Source organism: Cydia strobilella, chromosome 17, assembly GCF_947568885.1.
Source record: "Cydia strobilella chromosome 17, ilCydStro3.1, whole genome shotgun sequence".
Lineage (NCBI taxonomy): Eukaryota > Metazoa > Arthropoda > Insecta > Lepidoptera > Tortricidae > Cydia > Cydia strobilella.
The window spans coordinates 9244137-9271648 of NC_086057.1; the positions used below are offsets into that span (position 1 = coordinate 9244137).

Sequence of the window (27512 nt, forward strand, 5' to 3'; positions counted from 1 at the left end):
CAGTAAGAAAAAACGCCTCTTATTTGACAGGCGTTCCGTTCCATTCAGACAACTTATTAAGAACGGTTTTTCAACATTAAAAAATAAACGTGTTATAATACTTATAATGATGAAGAGATAAGTAATAAAATATGAAATATGCATATTTTTCGTATTCTTACATTAACAGTAGGTTTTTATGTTGATTACGACGTTTAAAGGAAACTAATATTAACACTCATCAATTAACAGTCATGAATTGGAACAAGTAAAAATTTAAAAAAATTGGAAAAGTAAAATGCACTAGTTCGCGAAAACCAACTTTCCGCACGCTAAACATCCACGAAAAGTAGCACTTTTTGAGCAATTGTATTAAAAATTATATTTTATCACACTTGCTAGAAAAAGATCTTATTTCATGCAGGTGTACTGAAGGACAAAGGCCTATATTGTTCCCGCGGGAGTTATGAATTCCGAAAAAAAAGCTATACCTCACTCGTAGCTTTTTTTTTGTTGTGTCACTAATAGGGAATATTACGCGAAACTCTGCGTAGGAGGCGCCACGGTGCCACTACCACTATCTGAGGGTCTATCGTGAAACAAGAAAATTTCTATATCTAACATCTCTTGCATATTCGACCGAGAAAGAGGCAGATAGCGAATTTTCGGATTCGCGTTTCCCGGTAGATCCTCTGTAAGCAAACCGCCTTGATGCATCAATGTCATCATATTTTATTATCACTGAAAACTTGTCAAAAAACCTGTTAAAGGTACAGTATGTATAAGTTACTCTATGGTTTACTAAAAAGGCTAGTCCCGCACTCTGGTGGCAGAACATTGCAGTAATATCCCCTATTCATATGAACCAAGTAGGTATAAATGAGTTTTACTTTGAAAATACTGAATTTATAAATTATTAACAATTTTGGAAACAAATCAAATTATTTTATTAAATATTTTGATTTGTGTTTTTTAAGTAGTCACACTACTTTATATAAAAAATAAACTGTAATAGATGTCATATATTAAAGAAAAAGTGATGAAGCCCTCCAGTGGTGAAGGCCGGATTCGTACCGGCGTCTTTAGCTATCGCGGCTAACGCCATGAACCTCTAGGCCACCTCGCCACGGCACGGCGGTTTTTCTTTAATATATGACATCTATTACAGTTTATAATTTATACAATATTTTATTGTATATGCTTTAAAATATTAATTTTTTAATGTTTCAAATATTTTTATACAATTTTCAATTGTCGCTGAATGCCGATGGGTCTGTGTGCCTTCGATGCCTAAACTGCCAAGAAATTTCAAAATGGCGGACGAATATATGAAATGTCATCGTATTTAATAATGATTTCGCTGAAAATTTACTTCTTTCTCGCAAGTGTGATGAAAAACGCCAAAGATTAGCGTTACAAATTAATTATTCATACCAATCACAAAATCTTGAACTCACCAGCACCTGCCCACTACTCGGCTTAAGCATCGATGAAAACCTTAACTGGAAAGCCCACATTGATAAAATCTCGGCCAAAGTATCAAGTTTTGCGTATGCGCTCAAGCAAATATTATTAAGCATCAATCTAAAAACTGCTGTATCTGCGTACCATGCTTTTGCCCAGTCATGGCTCCAATATGGCATAATTTTGTGGGGAAATAGTGTAAACGTTAGTGACCTATTTTTACTACAAAAAAGATGCATACGAGTTCTAGCCAAGATAACAACTGAAGAAAGTTGCAGACCACATTACGCGAAATTAAAAATACTCACCCTCACATCCTTATACATCTTGGAAACTTGTAAATTTGTGCGAGAATACGAAGACTTATTTAAAATCCAAAACCCTAAACCACAACTACATAACTTACGTAATCGAAATAAACTTGTGCAAGCAAATCAAGCTAACCTCCAAATGTTCAGTAAAGGCCCTTACTCAATGTCCATTCGAATTTATAACCACGTCCCTCAGTTTATAAGAAACGAAACCAAATATTATAATTTTGTAAACAAGCTCAAGAGCTACCTTCTAACTGAATGCCCATACACCCTACAAGAATTTATGAATAATTAGACAAAAAATAATAATAATAATGTACTTAATAAAAATGGAGCATGATAAATGTTATAGTGATATAATAATATAACTACTTACATAGACAATATATGATTTTAATTATTGTAATACTATAAATATTTGATTTTAATTATCTATTCTATTTGATATTATTGTTTATAGATTTATTTTATAAGACTACCTTAGAAATAAGTAGATATAAAATGTTGCTACGCCCTAGTAGGGTCCATGATTGTACTCACTTTATTTTAAGAACATCTGTAATACCATGGTTGCAACGAATAAATGAAATGAAATGAAAATGAAAACATTGTGTGTAACTGCGGGGTAAGAATATTGTTATATACTCTCGTACAATATTTCACTTACCCCCCACGTTGCACAATGTGCTTAGCGTCCTTACTTTAGTAATATGACAGAGTAACAATCAGCCTCTACTGGCAACAATACTATTACTACAACTTCAAACAAAAAATCAATAGTGAAAATCGTGATAGAATTTTTTAACCCCTTGTACGCCAAGAACCCTTGAAGGCGTCGTAAGAAGTCGTGGCCATGACGCCAAGAACGCTTATAAACTACTATTTATATTTGCTAGCTTATGCCAGAGATGTGCACGACATTCTTGGGTTTGACAGATGGCGTACCCACAGAACAAGCCTTTCTGGGTTTATGGGAGGACTATATAGGTCAATTTGTATTGCCTAAGTATTCATTTACAATGCACGGTTACATGTCATGAGCTTAAATGTGTTGTATGCATTCGTGCATGTGGCTAATGGGATAATAAAGCATGAAGCTTATCAAGTGCGGGTGCGGGAAGCGATGACCCGTCTCGTGTTATACTCGTATTTATTGCAGCCCGCGTTTTAACTGCGTTCATTAATTAACAGTACAAGTACAAATGTAAACCAGGGCTCGGATACCGGTATTTTTTGTATAGGAACGAAATATACACAGTCAGAGCACGTCAGAAACATCTGTCAAGCACAAACATACTTCAAAATCATCCTTTTTTTTATTTCGGAGAAGCACTACTCTCGCTCGATGGAGGCTGGAGGTCTTTTTTAGGGTTCCGTAGCCAAATGGCAAAAAACGGAACCCTTATAGATTCGTCATGTCTGTCTGTCTGTCTGTCAGTCCGTATGTCACAGCCACTTTTCTCTGAAACTATAAGAACTATACTGTTGAAACTTGGTAAGTAGATGTATTCTGTGAACCGCAATAAGATTTTCACAGAAAAATATAAAAAAAAACAATAAATTTCGGGGGTTCCCCATACTTGGAACTGAAACTCGAAAAAAAAATTTTTTTTTCATCAAACCCATATGTGTGGGGTATCTATGGATAGGTCTTCAAAAATGATATTGAGGTTTCTAATATCATTTTTTTCTAAACTGAATAGTTTGCGTGAGAGACACTTCCAAAGTGGTAAAATGTGTGTGTCGCCTCGCACTTGGCCGATTTTTTTTTATTTAGATCTATCCGGACAAACACCCGTGCACAGGGAGATACAGACGCGGAAATGGCATTGGATTGGACATATCCTCAGGAAACCTGACACCCACCTATCCAAAGTGGCCCTGACCTGGAAGATGCCCGGCAAGCGGAAACATGGTCGCCCTAAATCCACTTGGCGTCGTTCTGTGGAGCAAGAACTGGGTGTATTGGGGATGGGGTGGGAGGAGGTTACCCAAGCTGCCCAAGACCGTAGTCAATGGAAAGACAAGATTCGGGCCCTACACCCCAGCAGGGGGTAACAGGAAAAGAAGAAGAAGAAGAAGAAGATCTATCCTAGTATCGTACGGCTTCGGATTGTGATATGTTCGGGAGTACCTGTAAAGTAATCTGGTGCGTGGTCTGCGCGGGGAAGTGCTTGTTGGCCGTGAACACTGCGATGGCTGCGCCCGTCGCGTCGCGGGTTGGCTGCGAATCAAACAAAGTACGACCTTATTAGAATGTACAAGCAGAATTTTTTGTTAGCGTAAATACGCGAATAAATAAGGCCGTCGCTGAATAGCCAGGTCTCTATAGTGTTAGGGTCTTGCCAGACACGTGACTACTTCAGAGTGTAGTTCGAAATTTGTAAGACCGTCGCGTGGCTCGCGGCGTTTCGTCTGCCACCTCAGTAATCACTCGTAGTAGATATGTTACATTATTGTCACAGATGCATGGCTAAGACTCTTACTAATGGAGTATGATGCTAGCCCGTGTTGACTCCTTCAGCTTCACGCCACTTCGCCTGATAGTTCCATGTTGCCTCCACACCTACAGCTCACTTGATGATTTGTTACACATACACAAACGTGATGATTGAATGATTGTACAGTTTGGCAGTGGACTACTAAAATACTCACCAAAATAGTAAACTTCCCTGTATACAATTCGCTCAAGGGTCTTCAAGCGGTTCAAACTTGTTAAGACCCTTTTGCCGCCTCATGGCGCCATGCTGCCTGCAGCTCGTGGAACTGAGCGACATCAAACTTGCGCACGAACAGGAACACGATGAATGTGGGGTTTAACAGTGTAGATAGTTAAAAGTCTGAAACGCTCACCAGTATAGTAAACTTCCCCGTCTCCAATTCACTCTTGAGCGGATCTTCAAACGGCTCGAACTTGTTGAGCCCCTCGCGCCGCCTCGTGGCGCCATGCTGCCTCCACAGCTCATGTGCGCGCGCAACATCGAACTTGCGTGCAAGTAGAAACTTGATGGCGGTCGCGCGCGACACGCACGCCGCGCCAGACTCGCTCAGAGCATCAAGGAATGCTTTCGTCGCCTGAAAATAATTTAAAAAAAAAACATTGAGTAAGTATACAGACAACTAAAAGGGGACTAGCCCGACTAGCCTGTTTCCGCTAAGATTTGGCCTCCCAAGAACTAGTGCCTCCTCAGTCATGTAGTGGGAGAGTGGGACGTTTAAAGGATGTGATGATGAGGGAATCGAATAGAGTATAAATTGCGAAATTAAAGAAATTGAACTGTTACTGTTATAGGTCGATCCACGAAAGCTGGCGTGCGGGTTTTATATAACAGTTTTGACAGTTCAGTACAACTCTACCATTACATATCCTAATCCGTTGGTCATGTATTAGTATCGTACCTTATTAGTCTATAAGATATATATATATAACTCCCATTCATAGCCGTGCTGGAAATGGCTATAAGCAAATTAAACTGGAAAAAAGCTGGCTTGAACATCAACGGAAAACGCATCAGCCACCTGAGGTTTGCTGACGACCTAGTCTTGCAACACAGTGTAAATCTGGAGTATATGATAAACACTACAAAAATCAAGTAGGCAAGTGGGCCTAGAAATGAATTTTAGTAAAACAAAAATTATGACAAACTCATCAAAGAAGCCAATAATCATCGAAGACGTACCACTAGAATATGTCGAGTCATATATATACATACTTAGGCAAACTAATCTCTTTCGAAAAAGAAAACAACGAGATGGAAATTGACAGAAGAGTAAAAGGAACATGGAGAAAGTATTGGAGCCTAAAGGAAATTTTCAAAAGCCAGATAACTATAAAGATTAAGAGGAAAGTCATGGATTCCTGCCTATTGCCATCACTCACCTATGCCTGCCAGACGTGGAAATTCACGAATCAAACAAAAAATAAAATAACCTCCTGCCAACGAGGTATGGAGAGAAGCATGTTGAAAATCAGAAAGATTCAAAAAATACGGCACTCTAACATAAGACAAGCATCTGGAGTAATAGACGCCCTAACCTACTCAAAAAGAATGAATGGCGGTGGGCAGGCCACGTAGCCCGCATGAGCGACGGTCGCTGGACAACGGCGCTAACTAAATGGCCAGGACCGCTAGGTAAAAGAAAACGAGGAAAACCAAGAGCCAGATGGGAAGACGACATCACACATACGGCTGGCAAACAATGGATGACACAAGCCAAAGATAGAGACCGCTGGTCATCTCTGGAGGAGGCCTTTACCCTCGGCTGAGAGGGGTTCTCGCTTGACATTTCTATTTATACTTTATTATTATATTACTATTGACTATTGACATTTAAACTATCAATCTGCATTTTGTTGACCCTATTATTCTATTAATTATAAGGCATGAAAATATTCAATTTAATTAAATGTATTAAACTAATAATTAATTAATGCCTACTAAGGAATTTATCCAAAATTTGCATGACAGAATAGGGAGATATAGAAATGTACTGTAACTTTTTACGAAGCACCTTTGACTATAAATTTAATTCTATGAGTGTACTTTTTCTTATATCTGCGAGAAATAAAAGGCTTTTTTATTTATTTATTTATTATATAACTCCCATAAGATTCTGTTTAGGTTGAGATTATTGAGTGAATCAGTATGTTTAGGATTTATGATACGTGATAATTTAATCTACTTGTATGTTTTAGGTTCAAGTATCATCATATCATATAATATCAAAATATAAAAAAATCATAATTATAAACCAAAATAATAAATCAAAACGAAATACCGTAGATAGTCGAAGTCTGAACAATATAAACGTCGTCTCCATTTTGATCAGGGCCGGCCGCATGATGACTAAACAGATCCTCACTTTGTTTAATCGTCAACCATAGTTTATCACTAAATACGAACTGATTTCACTATTTCGCCACACTTTCATTGGCAGTCGAGCCTTAACGCGCGTTCGCGCGACTGAATCCTAAACGGGTATTAATGTCGGTGAAAGATAACTTGGTTTCGTATAGATAAGGACGGCGGGACACATTGGCAGTTCAAACAAAATTGAATGCAAACAAGTTGCAGTAGGCGGGGCGCTAATTCTTCCGGGATGTGTTTCCTGCGCGCGCGCGCCGGTATAGCATTAGTATGAGCGCACACGCACCTCACCGCCGCTCCAAGATGTCATATGTCAGACATCGTAAGTTTTGCGTGAAATAAATCGGTATAGACAGTTTCAGTTGAAAGCATTGCGTGTATAGAATTAATTGCGATTATATCGTTCTAAATTAAACATATCCCATGATTCCCATGGTTTGTACTGTACCATAGACCAGTGAAAATTCTCTGGCTTGTACCGACGTTTGTTACTCAGTTTGTTACGCATGAAAATGCTACTAAATGTCAATATCCGGCGATTAAACATCTGCTACTACTGTGCGATTCGCGGGAAATAGAGAATATTACCCACGAAGTTTTACCGATTTCTGCATATGATTACTGGAGCTCTCACACTATTAAAACTACCTTTTATACTCTTTATGTATAGCTATTTCAAAAGATAAAGTTCTGCATTTTGATAACACTTTATTGCAGTGCTGCACTAAAGAAAATGAACACAACGAACCACTTATTTAAACAATTGTTGAACTATTTTGAATAAAAAGTTATAATATACTGTTTAAAAATAAAAACGCGTAATAAACTTGCAGTAAAGCATGAATGGCTGAAGTGAAGCAAGTGAAGCATCCGTCAATAGATTTAAGGAAACGTGACCCCTCAACTTAAACAATTAAATGACGTTTAAGACTCGTTTGACGCAGAAGGCAACGCAAAAACATGATATTGCATGGCTAATCCCCCTGAATCATTTAGCAAAGGAATTATTTTAGAGACGTAAAGTAATTTAGGTACAAACGCCGAGAGTTTAAGAATGACACGCACGATTGTGCGAAAACGTCTCCGAAGTGCAACTGTGGGCTGCGCGAAACAATCGCACTTACGCGACGTCGTGGCGACGTCAACGCCTCCAAACATAGCGTCGCAAGAATTATAAAAATGTCATTTCAATATAGCAATGCAATGCTCCCCTTATATGGTCCGGTACGAGCAATTGAATAATCTTATAACCTTCGCAAGGGGAAATTGATTTGTAAAATCCGTTAAATAAAAGCACTTGACGGTAATATGCATGCACGCAGTGGCTGCATTTCGAACGTTTGGTATCGAATTTTTGTAATCATCTCAGCCTTTCCATTTGTTGATATCCTAGAACACACTAGAACTTTGTAAATATGTGCAGTCACCTGCAATAATACATATGTTACTCTTCGAAGGCCGCAAAAATATGTGACATGCTATTATGGCTCTACAAATAAAATCGTGTCAGATATCTTTTCGGCCTTCGTTGTGCAAGCAAGACGAATGCTCGGATTTCTTTTATCTTGTAACATGCACCTTCTCACAACTGTGTTACTATGCAAATAAATTCTTTGATACTTTTTGAATCTTAAGTTTGTAACATATTATTGCACAGGTGACTGTTCGCAAATGACAAATATGTCGGTTTTGATACATTGAAACGACCCATGACCCATATGATCAAAATAAGTTTTGTTTAATAGGTAGAAAGATAAGTTTCTTGCTAGAATTCGATGGCGGCGAACCAGTCTAAGTTAGATTTGAATAAGCCCACATTGTTACCGCGGTGTGATAACTGTGATAGTATAGTACAATATCACACGTGTCTAATGTCTATGCCATCAGAGTCACATATTACCTTCTTCTTTCCAGTAACAACTAATGATGAACGGGCGTGGGCGAAACATTTACCGTAATGCGAAGTTGCCGATATCTATGATTAAAAACGTTATACGCTTAGCAATGAATTTCTTAATAGGTATATCTATACTATTAGATATTGCAGGACGTCAATGATATTTGATATCATTAACATATAAAGGTTATACCACTGTAACGTATCAAACTGTCAAAGAGAATGCCAGAGGACCGCGAAACATGGAAATTGCTCCACCGACAAGAGACTTACTCTTAAATATATATGATGACGATAACAAGCAACTTGGTAACAGGCTTACAGACAGATTCTTCCAGCTTGCGCCAAATTTCGACTAGAGTCAGACCAAGCTAAGTTGGCAGCGATTTTGATAGCCCAGCCTGTGCAAGTGTTAAGTAAACGTCATAATTTCATAGAAGTTTGACTTTTAAAATATTAAATAACACATGCTCAGCGTGTGCTATCAAATTCGCTGCCAACTTAGCTTGGTCTGACTCTATAGTCTATGTCTCTATCACTTATCTTATCTCAGGCGGTTGGTGGGTTGGTATTGTTGGTAAAGAAGTTGTGCAGTGATTTTCTAGCAGATGGTAGATTTAGGACTAAAGCTAGTTTATCTATAACATTTTGACTATACATAATACAAATCAGCTTCATACAGCCAAGCCTACAGTCGAAGGCAAAAATATCAATCCAGACAAATGGCTCAAAATTATGTGAACACGACTTTATTGTCTAAGGTACGGAGCGTACACATATTTTTGAAACTTTGGGAATGTATATATATATATATATTTATGCCCTTGACTGTACAATCAGTCTGTCGATGTCGCGGAGCATACCAGTTATTTTTTACACGGTTCGCAAAATGTTATTATCGTCAAAAACCTACCTATATCACTGGCAGAATTAATAATTTCCTCTTACCTCCAAGTACCTAATACCTATTTTAACGGGAGGCAGACAATCCCTGCCACAATGAATTCAATACGCTTGGCGGAGCAGGCACGTGGTGACGTGGAATGCTTAGTATACCACAATGATGACAATGATGGGGTTAATGAAATGCGGGCGTTTTAAATATAAACTTTAACTACTTTGTAAGCCATTGGATGTCATCACACAGCAAACATAATAAGTGTTGCCAAACTCACTATTGTTTACGAAAGCCCGGAGTACAGTCGAAGGCAAAAATATCGATCCAGAAAAATGGCTCAAAAATATGTGAACACGACTTTATTGTCTAAGGTGTAAGAGCGTACACATATTTTTGAAACTTTGGGAATGTATATTTATTTATGCCCTTGACTGTACCTATTTGGCTGCCAATCTTCATTAATAGGCCCCCAACCCGATAAAGTGATTTTTTTTGTAAAAAATTCGGTGTAAATGTCTGTCTATTCAAGATCACAAGCCCACTTCCCAGTCATCCAACCCATCCCAGGACCCAGTCATCCAACTGATAAGCACAGGCCTATTATAGGCTATATTACCCACTGTTTGCCTGCTGTTATTAATTTACCTTCAGCAAGTCTTAATTCGGGAATCCCGTATTTACTAACACCGCGACCAGGATGTTGATCGCACGAGACTAATTCCCTTCGCTGTCGAACGCGGGTGCTCGCCTCAGATTTACCAATATAACTACGGCTTCGAGATCCTTAATAACTTTAACTACTCGGAGGTCACACTTTAATGGTTCGCAGCAGTGTTGGCCGTAATTGTTAATTTTAATTAACCATTGATCAATTTTATTAACCATTAGTTCCGCCATTAACCAATTGCATTAAAGTTAATTCGGATTAAAGTTAATTCGGATTAAATTTTTGAGACGTTAATGGCCATTGAAGTTAATTCGGATTAACTTTAATTCGGATTAACTTCAATGGGCATGAAAGTCAAATAATTAATCCGAATTACTCTCAATTTGGATTAACGTCTAATAAAATTACATTCGTGATATTTTAAAATGAGAGAGCAAAATGACCCTGACTGAACCCTGGCAGTAGTAGCAGTACCTACCTACTACCTAGTAGAATTCTGGTTTGGTGCAACACAGACATACGCGGTTTTGGTCATTTAAATCGTCTTGATGAGCACTTCGGAGAGCCGTACCCATGATAGAGCTGATGCTGAACCCTGGCAGTACCTAATGGATCTAAGGTTTGGTGCAACATAGGCACAGGCTGTTTTAGTCATCCGACTCGTCTTGATGAGCACTTCGGAGAGCCATACCCATGATAGAGCTGATGCTGAACCCTGGCAGTACCTAATGGATCTAAGGTTTGGTGCAACATAGGCACAGGCTGTTTTAGTCATCCGACTCGTCTTGATGAGCACTTCGGAGAGCCATACCCATGATAGAGCTGATGCTGAACCCTGGCAGTACCTAATGGATCTAAGGTTTGGTGCAACATAGGCACACGCTGTTTTAGTCATCCGACTCGTCTTGATGAGCACTTATGAGAGCAGTACCCATAATGGAGCTGATGCTGAACCCTGGCAGTACCTAGCGGAACTAAGGTTTGGTGCAACGTAGGCACACGCTGTTTTAGTCATCCGACTCGTCTTGATGAGCACTTAGGAGAGCAGTACCCATGATAGAGCTGATGCTGAACCCTGGCAGTACCTAGTGGATCTAAGGTTTGGTGCATCATAGGGACACGCTGTTTTAGTCACCCGACTCGTCTTGATAAGCACTTAGGAGAGCGGTACCCATGATAGAGCTGATGCTGAACCCTGGCAGTACCTAGTGGATCTAAGGTTTGGTGCAACATAGGCACACGCTGTTTTAGTCACCCGACTCGTCTTGATGAGCACTTAGGAGAGCAGTACCCATGATAGAGCTGATGCTGAACCCTGGCAGTACCTAGTGGATCTAAGGTTTGGTGCAACATAGGCACACGCTGTTTTAGTCACCCGACTCGTCTTGATGAGCACTTAGGAGAGCAGTACCCATAATGGAGCTGATGCTGAACCCTGGCAGTACCTCGCGGAACTAAGGTTTGGTGCAACATAGGCACACGCTGTTTTAGTCATCCGATTCGTCTTGATGAGCACTTAGGAGAGCAGTACCCATGATAGAGCTGATGCTGAACCCTGGAACTACCTAGTGGATCTAAGGTTTGGTGCAACATAGGCACACGCTGTTTTAGTCACCTGACTCGTCTTGATGAGCACTTAGGAGAGCAGTACCCATAATGGAGCTGATGCTGAACCCTGGCAGTACCTAGCGGAACTAAGGTTTGGTGCAACATAGGCACACGCTGTTTTAGTCATCCGACTCGTCTTGATGAGCACTTAGGAGTGCAGTACCCATGATAGAGCTGATGCTGAACCCTGGCAGTACCTAATGGATCTAAGGTTTGGTGCAACATAGGCACACGCTGTTTTAGTCATCCGACTCGTCTTGATGAGCACTTATGAGAGCAGTACCCATAATGGAGCTGATGCTGAACCCTGGCAGTACCTAGCGGAACTAAGGTTTGGTGCAACGTAGGCACACGCTGTTTTAGTCATCCGACTCGTCTTGATGAGCACTTAGGAGAGCAGTACCCATGATAGAGCTGATGCTGGACCCTGGCAGTACCTAATGGATCTAAGGTTTGGTGCAACATAGGCACAGGCTGTTTTAGTCATCCGACTCGTCTTGATGAGCACTTCGGAGAGCCATACCCATGATAGAGCTGATGCTGAACCCTGGCAGTACCTAATGGATCTAAGGTTTGGTGCAACATAGGCACACGCTGTTTTAGTCATCCGACTCGTCTTGATGAGCACTTAGGAGAGCAGTACCCATGATAGAGCTGATGCTGAACCCTGGCAGTACCTAATGGATCTAAGGTTTGGTGCGACATAGGCACACGCTGTTTTAGTCATCCGACTCGTCTTGATGAGCACTTATGAGAGCAGTACCCATAATGGAGCTGATGCTGAACCCTGGCAGTACCTAGCGGAACTAAGGTTTGGTGCAACGTAGGCACAGCTGTTTTAGTCATCCGACTCGTCTTGATGAGCACTTAGGAGAGCAGTACCCATGATAGAGCTGATGCTGAACCCTGGCAGTACCTAGTGGATCTAAGGTTTGGTGCATCATAGGGACACGCTGTTTTAGTCACCCGACTCGTCTTGATAAGCACTTAGGAGAGCGGTACCCATGATAGAGCTGATGCTGAACCCTGGCAGTACCTAGTGGATCTAGGGTTTGGTGCAACATAGGCACACGCTGTTTTAGTCACCCGACTCGTCTTGATGAGCACTTAGGAGAGCAGTACCCATAATGGAGCTGATGCTGAACCCTGGCAGTACATAGTGGATCTAAGGTTTGGTGCAACATAGGCACGCGCTGTTTAGGTCATCCGACTCGTCTTGATGAGCACTTAGAAGAGCAGTACCCATGATAGAGCTGATGCTGAACCCTGGCAGTACCTAGTGGGTCTAAGGTTTGGTGCAACATAGGCACACGCTGTTTTAGTCATCCGACTCGTCTTGATGAGCACTTAGGAGAGCAGTACCCATGATAGAGCTGATGCTGAACCCTGGCAGTACCTAATGGATCTAAGGTTTGGTGCGACATAGGCACACGCTGTTTTAGTCATCCGACTCGTCTTGATGAGCACTTATGAGAGCAGTACCCATAATGGAGCTGATGCTGAACCCTGGCAGTACCTAGCGGAACTAAGGTTTGGTGCAACGTAGGCACACGCTGTTTTAGTCATCCGACTCGTCTTGATGAGCACTTAGGAGAGCAGTACCCATGATAGAGCTGATGCTGAACCCTGGCAGTACCTAGTGGATCTAAGGTTTGGTGCATCATAGGGACACGCTGTTTTAGTCACCCGACTCGTCTTGATAAGCACTTAGGAGAGCGGTACCCATGATAGAGCTGATGCTGAACCCTGGCAGTACCTAGTGGATCTAGGGTTTGGTGCAACATAGGCACACGCTGTTTTAGTCATCCGACTCGTCTTGATGAGCACTTAGGAGAGCAGTACCCATGATAGAGCTGATGCTGAACCCTGGCAATACCTAGTGGATCTAAGGTAGGTGGTAAGGCTCTATCATGGGTACCGCTCTCCTAAGTGCTCATCAAGACGAGTCGGGTGACTAAAACAGCGTGTGCCTATGTTGCACCAAACCTTAGATCCACTAGGTACTGCCAGGGTTCAGCATCAGCTCTATCATGGGTACTGCTCTTCTAAGTGCTCACGAGTCGGATGACCTAAACAGCGCGTGCCTATGTTGCACCAAACCTTAGATCCACTATGTACTGCCAGGGTTCAGCATCAGCTCCATTATGGGTACTGCTCTCCTAAGTGCTCATCAAGACGAGTCGGGTGACTAAAACAGCGTGTGCCTATGTTGCACCAAACCCTAGATCCACTAGGTACTGCCAGGGTTCAGCATCAGCTCTATCATGGGTACCGCTCTCCTAAGTGCTTATCAAGACGAGTCGGGTGACTAAAACAGCGTGTCCCTATGATGGACCAAACCTTAGATCCACTAGGTACTGCCAGGGTTCAGCATCAGCTCTATCATGGGTACTGCTCTCCTAAGTGCTCATCAAGACGAGTCGGATGACTAAAACAGCGTGTGCCTACGTTGCACCAAACCTTAGTTCCGCTAGGTACTGCCAGGGTTCAGCATCAGCTCCATTATGGGTACTGCTCTCATAAGTGCTCATCAAGACGAGTCGGATGACTAAAACAGCGTGTGCCTATGTCGCACCAAACCTTAGATCCATTAGGTACTGCCAGGGTTCAGCATCAGCTCTATCATGGGTACTGCTCTCCTAAGTGCTCATCAAGACGAGTCGGATGACTAAAACAGCGTGTGCCTATGTTGCACCAAACCTTAGATCCACTAGGTAGTGCCAGGGTTCAGCATCAGCTCTATCATGGGTACTGCTCTCCTAAGTGCTCATCAAGACGAGTCGGATGACTAAAACAGCGTGTGCCTATGTTGCACCAAACCTTAGTTCCGCTAGGTACTGCCAGGGTTCAGCATCAGCTCCATTATGGGTACTGCTCTCCTAAGTGCTCATCAAGACGAGTCGGGTGACTAAAACAGCGTGTGCCTATGTTGTACCAAACCTTAGATCCACTAGGTACTGCCAGGGTTCAGCATCAGCTCTATCATGGGTACTGCTCTCCTAAGTGCTCATCAAGACGAGTCGGATGACTAAAACAGCGTGTGCCTATGTTGCACCAAACCCTGGATCCACTAGGTACTGCCAGGGTTCAGCATCAGCTCTATCATGGGTACTGCACTCCTAAGTGCTCATCAAGACGAGTCGGATGACTAAAACAGCGTGTGCCTATGTTGCACCAAACCCTAGATCCACTAGGTACTGCCAGGGTTCAGCATCAGCTCTATCATGGGTACTGCTCTACTAAGTGCTCATCAAGACGAGTCGGGTGACTAAAACAGCGTGTGCCTATGTTGCACCAAACCTTAGATCCACTAGGTAGTGCCAGGGTTCAGCATCAGCTCTATCATGGGTACTGCTCTCCTAAGTGCTCATCAAGACGAGTCGGATGACTAAAACAGCGTGTGCCTATGTTGCACCAAACCTTAGTTCCACTAGGTACTGCCAGGGTTCAGCATCAGCTCCATTATGGGTACTGCTCTCCTAAGTGCTCATCAAGACGAGTCGGGTGACTAAAACAGCGTGTGCCTATGTTGTACCAAACCTTAGATCCACTAGGTACTGCCAGGGTTCAGCATCAGCTCTATCATGGGTACTGCTCTCCTAAGTGCTCATCAAGACGAGTCGGATGACTAAAACAGCGTGTGCCTATGTTGCACCAAACCCTGGATCCACTAGGTACTGCCAGGGTTCAGCATCAGCTCTATCATGGGTACTGCACTCCTAAGTGCTCATCAAGACGAGTCGGATGACTAAAACAGCGTGTGCCTATGTTGCACCAAACCCTAGATCCACTAGGTACTGCCAGGGTTCAGCATCAGCTCTATCATGGTTACTGCTCTTCTAAGTGCTCCTCAAGACGAGTCGGATGACCAAAACAGCGCGTGCCTATGTTGCACCAAACCTTACTTCCACTATGTACTGCCAGGGTTCAGCATCAGCTCTATCATGGGTACCGCTCTACTAAGTGCTCATCAAGACGAGTCAGATGACCAAAACAGCGCGTGCCTATGTTGCACCAAACCTTAGATCCACTAGGTACTGCCAGGGTTCAGCATCAGCTCTATCGTGGGTACCGCTCTCCTAAGTGCTCATCAAGACGAGTCAGATGACCAAAACAGCGCGTGCCTATGTTGCACCAAACCTTAGATCCACTAGGTACTGCCAGGGTGCAGCATCAGCTCTATCATGGGTACTGCTATCCTAAGTGCTCATCAAGACGAGTCGGACGACCTAAACAGCGCGTGCCTATGTTGCACCAAACCTTAGATCCACTAGGTACTGCCAGGGTTCAGCATCAGCTCTATCATGGGTACCGCTCTACTAAGTGCTCATCAAGACGAGTCGGGTGACTAAAACAGCGTGTGCCTATGTTGCACCAAACCTTAGATCCACTAGGTACTGCCAGGGTTCAGCATCAGCTCTATCATGGGTACTGCTCTCCTAAGTGCTCATCAAGACGAGTCGGATGACTAAAACAGCGTGTGCCTATGTTGCACCAAACCTTAGACCCACTAGGTACTGCCAGGGTTCAGCATCAGCTCTATCATGGGTACTGCTCTTCTAAGTGCTCATCAAGACGAGTCGGATGACCTAAACAGCGCGTGCCTATGTTGCACCAAACCTTAGATCCACTAGGTACTGCCAGGGTGCAGCATCAGCTCTATCATGGGTACCGCTCTCCTAAGTGCTCATCAAGACGAGTCAGATGACCGAAACAGCGCGTGCCTATGTTGCACCAAACCTTAGATCCACTAGGTACTGCCAGGGTTCAGCATCAGCTCTATCATGGGTACCGCTCTCCTAAGTGCTCATCAAGACGAGTCGGGTGACTAAAACAGCGTGTGCCTATGTTGCACCAAACCTTAGATCCACTAGGTACTGCCAGGGTTCAGCATCAGCTCTATCATGGGTACTGCTCTCCTAAGTGCTCATCAAGACGAGTCGGATGACTAAAACAGCGTGTGCCTATGTTGCACCAAACCTTAGATCCACTAGGTAGTGCCAGGGTTCAGCATCAGCTCTATCATGGGTACTGCTCTCCTAAGTGCTCATCAAGACGAGTCGGGTGACTAAAACAGCGTGTGCCTATGTTGCACCAAACCTTAGATCCACTAGGTACTGCCAGGGTTCAGCATCAGCTCTATCATGGGTACCGCTCTCCTAAGTGCTCATCAAGACGAGTCGGGTGACTAAAACAGCGTGTGCCTATGTTGCACCAAACCTTAGATCCACTAGGTACTGCCAGGGTTCAGCATCAGCTCTATCATGGGTACTGCTCTCCTAAGTGCTCATCAAGACGAGTCGGGTGACTAAAACAGCGTGTGCCTTTGTTGCACCAAACCTTAGATCCACTAGGTACTGCCAGGGTTCAGCATCAGCTCCATTATGGGTACTGCTCTCCTAAGTGCTCATCAAGACGAGTCGGGTGACTAAAACAGCGTGTGCCTATGTTGCACCAAACCTTAGATCCACTAGGTACTGCTAGGGTTCAGCATCAGCTCTATCATGGGTACCGCTCTCCTAAGTGCTCATCAAGACGAGTCGGGTGACTAAAACAGCGTGTGCCTATGTTGCACCAAACCTTAGATCCACTAGGTAGTGCCAGGGTTCAGCATCAGCTCTATCATGGGTACTGCTCTCCTAAGTGCTCATCAAGACGAGTCGGATGACTAAAACAGCGTGTGCCTATGTTGCACCAAACCTTAGTTCCGCTAGGTACTGCCAGGGTTCAGCATCACCTCCATTATGGGTACTGCTCTCCTAAGTGCTCATCAAGACGAGTCGGGTGACTAAAACAGCGTGTGCCTATGTTGCACCAAACCTTAGATCCATTAGGTACTGCCAGGGTTCAGCATCAGCTCTATCATGGGTATGGCTCTCCGAAGTGCTCATCAAGACGAGTCGGATGACTAAAACAGCGTGTGCCTATGTTGCACCAAACCTTAGATCCATTAGGTACTGCCAGGGTTCAGCATCAGCTCTATCGTGGGTACGGCTCTCCGAAGTGCTCATCAAGACGATTTAAATGACCAAAACCGCGTATGTCTGTGTTGCACCACACCAGAATTCTACTAGGTAGTAGGTAGGTACTGCTACTACTGCCAGGGTTCAGTCAGGGTCATTTTGCTGTCTCATTTTAAAATATCACGAATGTAATTTTATTAGACGTTGATGCAATTGAGAGTAATTCTAATAAATTTTTAGAAACTTTAATGGCCATTGAAGTTAATCCGAATTAAAGTTAATCCGAATTAACTTCAATGGCCATTAACGTCTCAAAAATTTAATCCGAATTAACTTTAATCCGAATTAACTTTAATCCGAATTAAATGGCTAATGGTTAATGGCCATTTACCTTTTTAATTGTTAATTTTTAATGGTTAATGGCATTAGCGTTCGGCCAACACTGGTTCGCAGGATGCATTAAATCGAGATGAGTAATACTGGTCTGTTCTTCCCACCCATACGCCTCGAGAAAAGTATACCTTGCCGGTTCTCAGACAGGGTACCGCTTTCCTGTTACTTGTGAGTCAGACCAGCCAGATCCTTGTTTATACCTTTTAGAATTCCTTTATGATAATTATGATCAACAACAGCAACTTTTGCTTGCTTATATGTATTGTTTGTTGTAATCAAGCAAGAAAATTCATTTTCCAAAGAGTAGGTATACTAAAAACAGGGGCTGCCGGCTGAAGTAATAAGATTCCTACTAACCAAGCGAAATCGTACGTTGCAAGATCCAAAGGAATTAGAAGACTATTTTTGAACTCCTCGCGACCTATTATAGAAGCTTCAGATTCTTAACATTCGTAACGATAACATTCGTATCGTAACGATTCGTAACGTACGCTTTGAGTCTGTTCGATTCGTGAGAATCTGACATAAAGCAAATACACCTAGGTAGATACAGCATCAAAGGTTACTCAAAACGACTTTCTATTCTACTACATCATGTTCAAATAATAGGGTTGTTGACACACGTTGAATTTTATAACTAAATCTAAGTTACAGATTACGGATGTAGTGCATAATTGTTACCCTTCATATTTTCTAGGAATTGTTCGTATTTGTAAGTACTTCAAATATCAAAAACTTTTTCGTTCTTGGTATAGGCACCATCGCCCAAGCTGTTAACTGACAGTTCGTAAACCTTATTACTAAAGGCATAAGGTCCACCGATGGACAGTTAAGTGTTGCTGTTTGTACTGCTACGTACGTATATATTTTTTGGTAAAGCAAAAAAAAATACATAGGTATAATTTGATGGCGAATACCTTTTAAACCTTTCGGTTACAAATATCGATGTTTATTATCGACGACTGAACTATTTAACCTTTCCTTCCAGTGCACATGTCTCTGATCTGGCTAAATTTATAGATGAGAGTGCACTGCAAAGCCTCCAGGTAACAATGTGCAGTGAACTTCCGAAATAGAGTGCTATCGATTATGGGTCGTCGACCGCGCATCCGCCGGCCGGCTTTGTCACGGGTTTATTATACTTTTAAATGTCACACTACTTAAGCAATTCAGCTTCTGACTTCACACCTTAACGGTGAAAGATAGTTCATCATCATCATATACTTAAGAGTAAGTCTCTTGTCGGTGGAGCAATTTCCATGTTTCGCGGTCCTCTGCCTTCTCTTTGACAGCCTGATACGACACGACGTTGAGTTTTTCCTTTATTTGATGCATGTACGCTCTCCTTGGTCTTCCCTCCTTCCTCTTTGCTTCAACTTTCCCTTCTATGATGTTTTTGATAAATTCGTCGTGTCGTATCAGGTGCCCAAGCATCTTTCCTCTTCTATTATCTATAGTTCTTAACAAAGTCCTCTTTTCTCCTACTATACGTAAAACCTCTTCGTTGGTTTTTTTTTCAGTCCAACTGATCTTAGCCATTCGACGCCAGCACCACATCTCAAAAGCTAGTTAATCACGTCAAATTATCATTTTCAGTTTCACGGAAAGGTCAAGGTATATCAATTCGTGCAGCTGTAGACTTACAGATACAAGGACACGATCCAAAACCAAACACGAGTGTATTATTAGAAACAATAAAATGCAGGCGGTGTATTATAAGTGTAGTCTTATCTCAACTTATTCTAATCGAGACCATGTAAAGAGTGAAGGAAACTGACTAATACGCGCAGGCAACAATGACCGAAAACCCCAACGATCGGTCGGCAGCGGCACATAACTCTAGTCAAGACAACACGTAATAGTAGTGGGAAGATTCATTGACAAACCCGTCAGTAGACAGGCAAGATGACATTACGTTCAGTATGATTGTTTAAACTTGGTTTACACGCGCCGGGCGCCTAAAATAGCGGCGGGGGACTGACGTGCGATCGTTTCATGGTAGCCATGTTTACGACACTTCCGCTGAAATGTCTATAAATACCAACAGGTATTTGGTATAAATTTGCGGTAGTGTGGGAACGCCGGATCGAAAATCGGCGTAATAAATCAGCCGTTAAGTTTGAGTGACGGAGAGCGGCCGGACGCTGCGCTCGCTGATAGAGTGCCCTCAATTGCCCGAGTTGCCCGACCGATCTGATGGGATTTGAAGTAATCGGTGATTCAATTCACTCACTCGCTCATTCTGAATAACTTGTTAAGTTGTTTATAATCTGACTTTGTTCAAAAGTTAGAAATAGCAGATTTACTCGCGTTTCTAATGAAGTTTATATTAGAGCAAGGGAGAGGGATGGATCGGTCATGAGTTATGAGCAACACGATTTCAATTTAAATTTGAACAACATATCTTATTTAAATTATATTTGTTAAATAAGTTAAGTAGTACATTTTAGTAACTTCAATTGGAATAACGTAATCTGCGTAATATATGAAGAATTACACTAATCACCCCTTTGTTTATATAGGTCGTTGCCGACGAACAACGAAATCAAACTCATTATTAGCGACAATAACCTGTATTTATCTTGCTAAATGCTGCTACCATATTAACTTATAATACTTATATGATAGTAAAAAGCGAACTTACACGCCCGCTGAACAGCAATTCTATTAGGTGTTGCGACTTGCGAGGGAATACCTGGCAGGTTTTTGCGATTGTTGTTTACGCTACACCGACTGCGTATTTCTTAATATATATTATGTATTTCTTTACGAATTTACAATAACTCAGGCATGCAACTATAAGACTTTATTTAGATTTTTTGTGAATTTCCTCAAACAATTCTAACTAGCTAACGACCGTTGATGAAAAAATGTCGCCGAAAAGATGTCGGAAGCAGAGTCCAGCATCAAGGCAGAACGAAAACGGTGAATTTATTACCTACTTACTGCCTTTCGGGCAAACTAGGGGAGACTGTTTAAGACTGGGTTAAGTGGAAAAGAGGCCTTTACCCAACAGCTAGTGCATTCAGTGGGACTCTCATAGCTCTTAAATAATACTAAATTCCATAAGATAACCTGATGTTGAGATGAAGACAGTTGACAACAACAACCACAAAGAACCAAAATGGAGGCGTAAACGCAACAGATCTCGGTCGCAGCCTAAGTATACAGCGGGATAACTCAGACTCCTATATAGTTTTGGCCGGATGTATGTAGCTCAGAGAAGGGAGAGGGGGACAGTGCTTTGTTTAGCATTTGTTTGGGTCACAACGAGTAAATAAATGATAATTGATAAATAGCCCTTCCCAACATAATGAAACATGGTACTTCGCATTCAGCGAGTAACGAAATCACCCAAGTTTACCCTTATTAAAAAAAAGTAGGTGGAAGATTTTCATCGTAAGCGAGACATGACGGACATTAGTGGACTTGGCGAAATGTGACACATGTGTTCAAGGAAGCGTGCCGGTAATGGGGGCGTGCGTAACATATTTATACTTACATCACGGTTTTATTGTAAATTTACTTGGAACTATGCATTATTACAAAATGATGTACAGTCAGCTGCGGAAATAGGTATCTACCTACAGCTGTAGATACTATTACTTATTCTGTGGCTGTAGTGCATAATTGTTTTCCTTCGTATTTTCTCGGAAACGTTCGTATTTGTCATGCTACTTCAGTCAACCTCAGTACTTTTTGTACCGAGACTGACTGAAATAGCAAGACACGTTCGTACGTTAATTATTGAATTAATATTTCTATTATTATATGTGATTCAAAATTTGACATTCTACTAATTGAATTATATAATGTTACTTTATTTTACAATACTAGTCTTTCCGGAATTCTGATAATTGACATATGTGTAATAATATTATCTCCTTAGGCACTTAAAAATATATGTCATTTAGCTAAGTTTAGTCTAAGCCTTCTTTGCATGCTTTGTTAAGCAGAATGTATTGGACATCTTTATATTGTAAGAACTGGTTTTGTGTACTACATTCTTGCAAATGAATAAATGATTTAATTTACATTTCCTTGAAAATACGGAAGAAATTAATTATGCACTACATCTGTAATAGAAAACTTGTTACAAAATAACTTGCAAGAAACTGTTTATTTTTTGAACACTGGATATTTGTGTAACTATTTCTGTTTGGATATAATATATAGACACACACACTCACACACATACAACACACTAACCATTCATAGACCTTGCTGCAATAAGGTTTACAATTAGGCAGCATATTTTTGTCAACAATGATACTGATACTAGTCTTTTTTTTTAATACCATATTGGTGGTAAAGTGTACGTCCGCCTGATGGTAAGCGGTCATCATAGCCTATGGGTAGCCTGCAACTCCAGGGGTGGTACATACCTGTACACTTTTTTGAAGAACCCCATACTGTAGCCGTAGCCCCCGAGAAAACCTCTACCTATTATCTGTTTATTAAGTTTATGTTTATATACTAAAAACTCTTTCAGTCCTGCAACTTTTTATTTAAAATTGACATTAAACTATAACAAAGCCATCTAGGCTAGATGCCTGGTTAGATACCAATCATCTTGAAAGCAAATAAATTGGAATCACTGACATAAGCAAAACAATAAAAATGAATCACTAAGTAAAACAAGTCATGTTGTCAGGGGATGTTTGTAGCTTTTGAGTGACTTGTCTTATGAGGGGATGGAGTCTTAACATGGATACATACTACTATAACTTACAGTTTAGGGGTCCAGGCACAGGCACTGGTCCAAGTTTGCATTGACAGACTGGCTTTTCACAACTACCCCACCTTGTACCCAAATGTCAAAACCTACCCCCATTGTCTATACATAACCCATAAGTAAAACAGGTGTCCAAGTAAATGCCACGTTGCCAGACTCCAGGATGAGAGATGGACCTTACAAGCTACAGCCTGGAAAGGACCAGACGGGAAAAGAAAAAGAAGATGGTCATTGGCACACTGGACTGACAACATAGTTAAGGTGGCAGGGGGCCAAATGGGAGGCCCAAGATCGAGAGAGGTGGAAAAATTTTGGAAGAGGCCTTTACCTCATAAGAGGGTTCTGGTGTGATTTTTTATTCTTTACATATAAATTAGGTTTGATCCTAGACTAAGTTTGCAAATATTTGTGACGTTTTTAACCAAAAGGTACCACATTGTTGCTTGTCAATAGAGTTGATTTCAAATTGAAGCTATATGGAAATAGCGCCTTATTGACAACCAACAATAAGTACCCTTTTGGTTGAGAATGGCATATTTTATATTTATGCTGTTACCCAGATATAAAAGGCTTTTCTATTTATTTATTTATTTATTAATGCAGCCGCGCTAAGCATAAGAGCAGTAACTCATTTTGATCTCTTTCATTTGTATACTTTGTACTTGTATGATATATTCTACAATTTAAAGAGATTTCAAAATCAGTTACTGCTCTTATGCTTAGCGTGGCAATGAATAAACTGCTAACAACTGAAATTAATAAATAAGTATTATGGGTAAACAAAACATACCTAAAAGTACCTATAAATACCTATATAAATATTTTATTTGTGCTGTATTACTTACTAAAATAAGAATTTTAAGTAACCTCTACATTACCACTGCCACATGCCTATCAGCATTCTAAATTATGACATTTGAAGAGCCACATTACATTTGCATAGCTGGTCTATCTTATTAAAGTACCTACCTACTCTCCACTTGTAATAGGAACATTACTCTATAATAATTGCACAGAAATCCCACGCATTCCTAGAGAAGTTTACTAACATACACTAAAAAAAAAACAACACTGGAATATCTGGAACTTATGTACTGAATAAATAATGAATGGAAGCTAAATTTGATTGAAACTGCTAAAAATACCGGAACCGGCATTTTTAAAAGAAAACAAAGGAGTTGGTAGCTAATAAGAATCTAGCTCCACAAAACCCACATCCACCACATTAAGGGCCTTGAAAAAGTTGATAGTTTCGTATTATAAAGAAGAATGACAGTACGTGTTATTCCAAATGTATATTCAATTCGGAGAGCATATTTTTATGACACGATTTAAAGTATTTTTTTATCTTACGAGGAATAAAATATAAGCGAAAACAAGCGGACACGACTGAATCAAAACAAACATTGATGACATGGTAATGGTATGACGCGAGTAGCAAATTCATTACCCGTCTAAAGTATGTGCAGTTTGTATTAAAAAGTTGAGAATCTCAACACACAGACATCAAGACCTTAATAAACAGTCATTTCGTAAAATCATTAATTATATTAATTTACTTACCACCTCCTGATCGGGTGACAGGGCCACCGCCATTTTTCTTTATGACAAACAAGCTCAATGGCTGGTTGGAGTCCTCTCCGACACACATTCAAAAGACAGTCGCAAGCGAAAACGATCAAGAGCACCTCGATCTCGATCACTGCAACTCGCAGCTTCACTTCAAACTTCAAACTACACCGTAGCAGCGTAGATAGAACCGAAGTAACTAGTTAATAATCTGTGGATAGAACAGTCGGCAAAAGTCGGTTTAAGTTTATCGTGCAAAGCAAGCTTAATTCGTCTAGCGTCTATGCGCGCCAAAAATAAGAAATTTTGGTCTGTCAGTCAGTGTGTTTTGACAGCTATTGAGTATTGTCAAAATTTTGTAGGTTATAATCTACCTTTGATAATCAAAATTATCTAAAACCCGATTTAATTTTTATTATTCGTACTTTTATTTAAGTGTCATTTTACAGCTCGTTCGATTTTTCAATCTTGCGAGTCTATATTATTAACAGTAATAGTAAGGGTCCAGAATAATGTCCACCCGATGGTAATAATTATTTTCGTCTTTTATCAAATTTATATAACAAAATGTCTTGTGAATTACTTGTACCCTGATTTCACAGTCATAAATTCTCCATCTTTTTCCAGGTATCCACTATACCAAAGAGGGAATCCCCAATTAAGAGTATTTTTACCAAATTTTTGGATGAAACTTGTTAAACCTCATTTAAAACAGATACCAAACATAGTTCACTTCCAATGTTCTATGGAAATGACAAAGCACGACATTAAAAATTACCTGGAGAAGATTTACGATGTCCCAATCGCTGATGTCAGAACAAAGATTACCATGGGAAAGTTCAGAAGGGATGTGGGAAGGGGTTATATTATTAAAGATGATGATATCAAATATGCCTATGTTACCCTGGTAAGTTTGAGATTTTTAGTGTTATGGTAAAGTAGAGACGCTTTCCACATAGATTTTCGTACATGGAACCGCCTGGTGCTATCTCTATTGCATGCGCATAATTATATTGCTGTCCCACCCATGACACCGGTTGTCAATGTCACTGAGAGCTTGCTCTTCTCTTCTTCTTCTTATCCTGTTACCCTATGCTGGGGTGTAGGGCTCGAATCTTATTCTTCCATTGACTTCGGTCTTGACAGTAATATAGTTATGTGTATGCAATAGAGATGGCAAACAGCGGGACAATGTACACAAGAATCTATGTGGAAAGTGTCTCTTCTTTAGTGTGCTGACACATCCTACTTTTAATATCTTATGAAGATTTATTTGAGTCATTATTCCAAATACTTCAGAATGTCTGGTAATTCCATAAATCCTACATAATACCATCATACTATAGACCGCAAGCCAGGAACAGATTTCCATGACCAATCGCCTTCCGGGTGATAACTCATATGGTGGTCAACGGCTATATATGATGAACCCTCATGGACGTCAGCTGCCGCTCCATTGGTGGGTTGAGGAATGGCAGCCACCAACACATAAAAAAATGTACACGTGACCAGCTTACGAACTTTCCACCGCGATACAACTGTGCAATACAACTGACTATTTTTTTAATTCATAATAGCATCAAAACTATCATGCACATGTGGCGAAGTATCAACTGGGAGGCGATGACTGACGAAATTTTCGCCTGGCCCACTGTCTATAGTGTCAATATTTAGAATTACCCAACCATCTAAAACTCAAATGATTTATTTGTAAACATAGGTAACAATGTTGGTACAAAAAGTATGATAGACCGCCATGCTTTGCCGACAGGCATAAAAAAAATAAAAATAAAATAAAAAAGCCTTTATTTCCAATTTTACATTAAAAGTTTTTGCGTGTTGTTAGTAATTTTCTTATAGCTAGTAGTTAGTGTTAAGTTTGTGTATGTTATTTACTAATTTAATTTAATTTGGACCCCTCTTTGAGTGGAGGCCTCCTCCAATTCTCTCCATTTTTCTTTCCCTGCTGTTTCATGTCATTTTGTAGTGTTTTTCTGCGTACATGTTCTTCATTTGTTTTGAAATAGTTTTTTTGTTCAAGTTTCTGTTGTGTAGTTTTTTGTTGTTTAGTTTCGCTGGGATTACTGGTTAGAGTTTTGTTGCGCATGATTTATTTGTGTACCGACAGGCATACAAATTTGAAATTAGGTATGCACATACCAATTAAAATACATTGTTGCGTGACCTTAATAAAGGTAAACCATTCTCATTCCTCATCTTATATTTTCCAGCCAAAAGATATGAAGTTTGAGTACCCTAAGTTATTTTTGGACCAAAAGGAAGCTGAGGACGAGGACGCCAAATCCTTGGATGAAGCGAAGAAAACCTTCAAAGGGTATTTGGAACGGAATAAGGACAGATCTGATGTTCCAAGTTGGTTCTCTATATAAAATGTGTAACTTAGATAAATATTAGCTTTTTATTAGAATAAGATATGTAAATAAATGTTAGAAATGTAGTAAGCTTAGTTTTTCATTCAACAGGAAGAGGAAAACTTCATTTCAATGAAATGGTTCATGGTCATAGTCAAGTCAGGTACTTATTTACTAAAATACTTATTTGCTTCAATTTATTTTTTCTAATTAAATATCATTATTTGTTTGTAGTAATTCCTCCAAATTTTATAATTTATGTTTGCAATGTAGTTTCCAATCCATACTAATATTATAAATGCTGAAGCATGTATGTCTGTCTGTGTGTTACTTTTTTAAGCTTAAACAGCTGAACCGATTTAGTAGTCCCGGGGGAAGGACATAGGATAGTTTTTATGTCGGAAATCATCCCTAAAGAGTGAAAAGGGGGGTGAAACTGAGAGATTTAATGAATTGCCTGATAATTGATGTCAAGCAATTTATCCAGGCGCTAAAGTTACTCTAGCTGCTATTACCGATTCCCCCCCAGACGAAGTCGCGGGCAATAGCTAGTAGGGAATATTACGCGAAACTGCGTAGAGGGCGTCACTAGCACAATCACAGGGCCTACCGCGAAACGCGAAAGTTCGGTTTCTACCTCTCTATCACACTTGCACATTTTTATCGATAGAGGTAGATAACAAAATTTCGCAGTAGGCCTTCTGTAAACAAACCACCTTGATGCATAAACCAACATAGTGAAAACTTGTCAAAAACTCTTTAAGGCACAGTATGTATGTTACTCT

The 27512-nt window shown here is 40.7% G+C and overlaps 2 protein-coding genes across 2 annotated transcripts in view; one reads left to right on the forward strand and one right to left on the reverse strand.

The window, feature by feature from the left end:
- LOC134748982 (tyrosine-protein phosphatase non-receptor type 9-like) overlaps positions 1–24494 on the reverse strand; it is a 119631-nt gene extending 95137 nt beyond the window's left edge. The window contains exons 1-3 of the mRNA XM_063683855.1: positions 24350–24494; positions 4611–4832; positions 3892–3981 (exon numbers count right to left, since the gene is read on the reverse strand). Coding sequence (XP_063539925.1) covers positions 3892–3981; positions 4611–4832; positions 24350–24382 — 345 coding nt within the window. The 5' untranslated portion in view covers positions 24383–24494. The remainder of the gene's footprint in view (positions 1–3891; positions 3982–4610; positions 4833–24349) is intronic.
- A 218-nt stretch (positions 24495–24712) lies between these two features.
- Positions 24713–26817, forward strand: LOC134748992 (large ribosomal subunit protein uL23m). The gene is made up of 3 exons (XM_063683875.1): positions 24713–24881; positions 24983–25262; positions 26587–26817. The coding sequence occupies exons 1-3, from the start codon at positions 24868–24870 to the stop codon at positions 26743–26745; spliced, it is 453 nt and encodes a 150-aa protein (XP_063539945.1). The 5' UTR covers positions 24713–24867; the 3' UTR covers positions 26746–26817.
- Positions 26818–27512: the final 695 nt, after the last annotated feature.

Coding starts and splice junctions, on each gene's coding strand:
- LOC134748992 (XM_063683875.1), top strand. Junction 25,263..26,586: donor AATATGCCTATGTTACCCTG/GTAAGTTTGAGA, acceptor TATATTTTCCAG/CCAAAAGATATGAAGTTTGA.